This window comes from Charadrius vociferus, unplaced genomic scaffold (assembly GCF_000708025.1).
Source record: "Charadrius vociferus isolate BGI_N301 unplaced genomic scaffold, ASM70802v2 scaffold2, whole genome shotgun sequence".
Taxonomy (NCBI): Eukaryota; Metazoa; Chordata; class Aves; order Charadriiformes; family Charadriidae; genus Charadrius; species Charadrius vociferus.
The window spans coordinates 8,348,773-8,353,833 of NW_009647595.1; the positions used below are offsets into that span (position 1 = coordinate 8,348,773).

Sequence of the window (5,061 nt, forward strand, 5' to 3'; positions counted from 1 at the left end):
GGGAAAGAGGCCAACAGAAATGCTGAGTGCAGCTATGTTATCCTCGGTGTCCTGAGCCTGCCTCTAATGTGGCCACAGTGTTTAGGGAAAATTTCTTTTTAATGTGAAAACTGCAGGCTCAAAAAGGAAGACATTTAATTCTGGGCAGTCTCCAGCTTCTGCTCTCACTTATTTGTTCCTGAGATTTTTTGGTGAGGGTGAGGAAACAAGGAGCCTGAATTGTGATGTGAATTTGAAAAACAGAGAACTGCTACAGTTTTGCTTGCCTAACTTCTGTGGTAAGAGGAGCCTTGTTTCCAGAGCCTGGAACGTATTTCAGATGCATCGGAGGAGGGAACATAATGGTATTGCTTCCAAATACTGCTTGAATGATGTCCCAAGTTCCTCTATTGCCCACTTCCAGTCCCAATAAAAATTAAACATGAATAATAATAGTGGATACCACATCTCTTTCAAACCCCAAAGCTCAAGACATGCTTCCTGACTGCGGATGTTATAAAAAAAAAAAAACAAACTGAGGAAGTGGCCATTACCATGGAAAATAGAAGAAAAAAACAGAATAAAGAAGAGCATGTAAACCTGTTCTAACCACTCACGCAAAGAAGAGAAAATATGAACAGCAAGGAGAAGGCTTCAAACAAGAACTCTCCTCACCTCACAAATGTGTTTGCAGAAGTTTTGGGTTTTTTCTTTTGCTTGTTGATCTTGGGCCATATCTAATGCTGGCCCATACACATCCAGTGGTGCAACATGAAGATTTGCCTGTCCAGGCTTTTAGCTCTCCCCCTGCAGAGAGGACTTGTGGGACGCTTCTATCCAGAACCTTTTGCAGTCCTTGTTTGACTCAGTGTTTGACCCAAGAGTAGTCTTTCAGTCTGTAGAGATCTCAAAGACAGAGGAACTTGGCACAGCTTTTAAAATCCCTGGGAGCAGATGTGTTCAAAATTAAGCACACACTAGGATGTTTCGCTTGGTCACAGCGAGTTTTTGGATTCTGTATGTCATCTGATCTCAGTATTCTCTTTCACTATCAAACTTAGCCTTTTAATGAGGGAACTTCAGAATTTACACAGAAACTGCCTCTTTCAAAATTTTTGAAACTTTCAGAATTTGGGAATCAATTCCTTTAATTTTGTATGTTTTTGTTTTGTTTTCTTTTTTTTTTTTTAATGAATGCCATTTAGATGTACTGGATACTTGATAAAACATGCTGAGCATGTTCAGATCTGATGTTGAAAAATATATTTGCCAGATTAGTGGATAAATACTGTGCAATCCTAGAACTACCTTCTCTGCTGTACCAAGGAGGCACATAATTCCTTGCTCCAGATGAAAAGCATTGAAGCTACTCTTCTGAGCGAAGCTGGCATGCGGTGTTATCCCTTGTCTAGTCTCACCCGTCCTAGTTCTGGTGAACACGCTCTTCTGGAGGCCAGGCAAAAAAGTAATGTTCTCATTCTGCATCCTGGGGACCCACCCACACACAGAGATGCTCTTATCAAGGATATTTTTCTTTTTCTCTCATGACCAACTGAGTCAGTGCACCTAGTCAGCAGCTGGCAAATATCGTGCCTTACAAACACAAAATAGGCCACCACAAATCCCACGTGAGGATAAAGCCCATTGCTCACTCGATTTCTCATCTAAATCGAGGGCGGAAGTGAGGAATAAGACCAAGTGGTGGTTATTTCTTCTTCTTTAGACCTTCCGCCCTCTTAAAAACAGGCATGGCTCTTCTAGTGCCCCAGGATTGACAATCTTAGCTTTTTCCTTTGCTTGTCTGCAACCATCTGCATCACAGTCATTAAGCTTATAACAGTGCTTGTTTTTCAGATCCTTTAAAAAGGAAGAAAAACCTTTCAGGAAGGTAGTAGCACTGGAAATTCTACATACAGTGAACAAAAAAGGCTGTCTCTACATCCAAACAATAACGTCATTCTAATTTTTTTTTGAAACAAATTTCTCCAGTAGCGAGCAATGGTATCCTATTAGTATCAATGGGTCTGCTTGTTTGAAATATAAAAAATGTCCTGGGTTCTGGCCAGGGCTGCACAGAGTTCTTCGGGCTCAAAGGTTTGAGACAATTTCAAATTAAAGATTTGCTGTTTGTTTTCTGTTTCTTTTTAACTTGCTTCTGGTTTTATGCTTTTTTAGACTTGTAGTTCTGCTTTGAGCAAATTCAATAATTAGTAAGTTAATCGGTTGAATAGATCGGGGTCTTTCATATCATGCATCTAGGGCTTGGGTTTTTTTTAGAAGACGGAAGCTAATCTTAGCAGTTATAGTAAACCGATTTAAATGTTTGGAAATTAGTCATTTGAACCATGTCAGAGCTATTCCAGCCTTTCTGTTCTAGGTCAGATCTTATCAGATTTATACTAATTTATCTGCATTTTCAGTAAGTAGTTTTCATGGTTACTCAACAATGCTGTGCCATCTTTTCTTTGTAAGGACTTTTTCCATGTTTCTACAGTTGTAGGGAAGAAACAAAGAGTCTGGGATAGAGATTGGCCTGTAGCCTGTGCTCTGATTTTGATGTGCTCTGGCTCTGGTTGATCTTCTGCAGCTTGTGTTAACCTTTTGTTTCTACTACATCTGCTCACAGCTCTTCTAAACCTTCACTGCTCCTTGGGCTAGCTATCTTAGAGTTTCCAGCCTAAATATATTTACAGTCAATATGAATAGTTAATGCCCATTTGGTCTTGCACCAGCATTGTCCTGAAGTATAAATAGCTCTTCTTCATGGATTCATTTACAAAGATCATGCCTACTCTCAATCCTTGTTTATCACAGTTAAGAAAGCAAAACTCTAGTCTCCTCTTGTAGGATGGGTTCTCCATTCCCTGACACACCCTCTTCATATCCACTCCTGTCTGTATGTGTCTCCTTCCAGCAAATTTTTTCAGAAAGATTTGTGACTTGGTTATAGACATAACACAGACACTTTTCAGAGGTCTTCCATAATAACCATGGCAGAGCTGGAAAAGGCCAAACCTATCCTTCTCCCCTTTGCTTTGATAGACCTTGGTTCTTATGATTTAAATACCAGTGGTTTACATTCTGCAACTGAGCAGATTTTGCTTCTCATCTTTTTTACCTGCCCGAGGGGACCAGGTGTTTTGACAGCACGTACTGACTGGTATTGTCTTTCTTTTCCAGGGAGGTTCAGCTTTTTCTCCATCATCCATTATTACTAAGAGGAGAGCACAGACCCAAGCAGCAGTCCTGGCTGAAGATGTGGGATGCCCTTCATCCACCAGTGAGGAAATTGTATCCTGCCTCCGCCAGTTGCCCGCTCGTGTCCTTAATGATGCACAGACTAAGGTACACCATTGCAAAATATATTCCATTGACAAGGAACCAAAAAGAAGCTTCTATCAGCATGAAGTTGTGAGGAAGCTTAAAAAAATAAATTTGGCTGGATCCTCGTAAAAGAGGAACTGGACTAGCTTTGGTGGAATGATGCTGAGGTCCGTGACATCCACTTCTGACCCATGAATACTCATAGCTTCATTCTCCTTTAGACTAAATCCCTTTCACACTACTTTGACCATGTCTTCCAAAACTAATCTAAATGGAGCTTTTATGTTCTTTCAGTCCCCTCTCATCTGCCTCTGGGTGTTAGTCTAGAGGAGAAGCTAGTGTCTGTAGCTTCAGTAACTGCATTTTTGCAGAAAAGGAAGTGGGGAGGGATATCACTGCTCTGTCTCTTAAGTGGGAGACTTGTGAAAGCTAGCGTATAAATTATTCTAGAGATGGATCCTTTACCCACAGATTAAAATACTCACTGGCAATACATTTTCAAATCAGGACCAGTATAAAGCCAATCTCTAATTTAAAACAGTATTTTTATGACTACAAGACCATCAATTCTCTTTGCCTATTCAGCTCATTTCACTTACTGACACCGTCAGAAAAAGCGTTGCTTCCTGCCAATGAAGAGTTTGCACTTATGCTAACTGGTCACTTGTTCACTTGAAGGCTATTAGCTCAATTTTCTGAAACACAAGTAAAATGGAAATGCCCAGGGTAAGCTAATTTACCTGCGCTATTATTATTGCTTTTTCACTAATCTAGCTCCTAGCTATAAGTGGTCCGTTCCAGTACTGGGGTCCAGTGGTGGATGGAATTTACCTTCAGGAACCTTTAGCTAAAGCCCTGCAGCGCCCTCAACTTCGGAAAGTAGATCTGCTCATTGGAAGTGCTCAGCAAGATGGGTTGATCAGCAGAGCTAAGGGAATTAAGGTAGGAAGAGACTCACTGTTAGTGAACTGATGGTATTACTATTATTATGGTGATGACAGTAATCATATGCAGCCACAACAGATGCTTTTTGATTTCTGTACTTTGTGAATTATATTCCATGCAAATATGCAAAGGCATTGTCCATCTCCAGCCAGTCCTGTTTGCGCTGATTAATGGCATTATTGTATTTGTTGATTAACATTACTGGGGGAGATAAGAAAAGGTAAGAGATCAGTAATGATTTAGCATGTACTAATATGCAGCAGTAAGTTGTACTGTCTTTAAAATCCTATTTATATTGCAATCTCTGTTGTATCTCACAAAGAAGAAAGCAAGCTCATAACTTGGTTATGAGGTTCTTCACTGTGCAGCAGGGCTTAGTCAGTCTTTTCCATGCAAATGTGGGGTTTTTTTGCAGCAAACTTTTTTCTCTGTTGCCTTTAAGAAGTATATTTTCTTGTAAAGATGATTCTGAATATGTACTAGCTGGGACTAAGAATAGCGCTGGCCTGATGTGTGGGCTAAGGGTTCAGGGCATAAACTGGTGAAACGAAAAAGAATTCCATCCATGCTCTGCTTTGGACATAGAAGTCCTCAAAAGCATGAAGGTCTACCCAGAGCGGTTTTACGTCTTCTTGTGAACCCTCTGGCACTGTCTGTTCTTGAGACAGCATATTGACCTCTTCAATGTCATTTGTCCTTCTCTACGATGGGAACAATAGCACTTCCCTGCTTAACACTGCCAAATTAAATTAAGTGTTCCAACATGCTCAGATACATGCTAAGAAATCAACAGGACAATGTAACGCAGCAGGA

At 40.4% G+C, this 5,061-nt stretch overlaps 1 protein-coding gene across 1 annotated transcript in view; it reads left to right on the forward strand.

Moving 5' to 3' along the window:
- Positions 1-5,061, forward strand: part of TG (thyroglobulin) — a 171,220-nt gene that overhangs the window by 134,142 nt on the left and 32,017 nt on the right. Inside the window, exons 42-43 of the mRNA XM_009881055.1 lie at positions 3,160-3,324; positions 4,078-4,245. Coding sequence (XP_009879357.1) covers positions 3,160-3,324; positions 4,078-4,245 — 333 coding nt within the window. The remainder of the gene's footprint in view (positions 1-3,159; positions 3,325-4,077; positions 4,246-5,061) is intronic.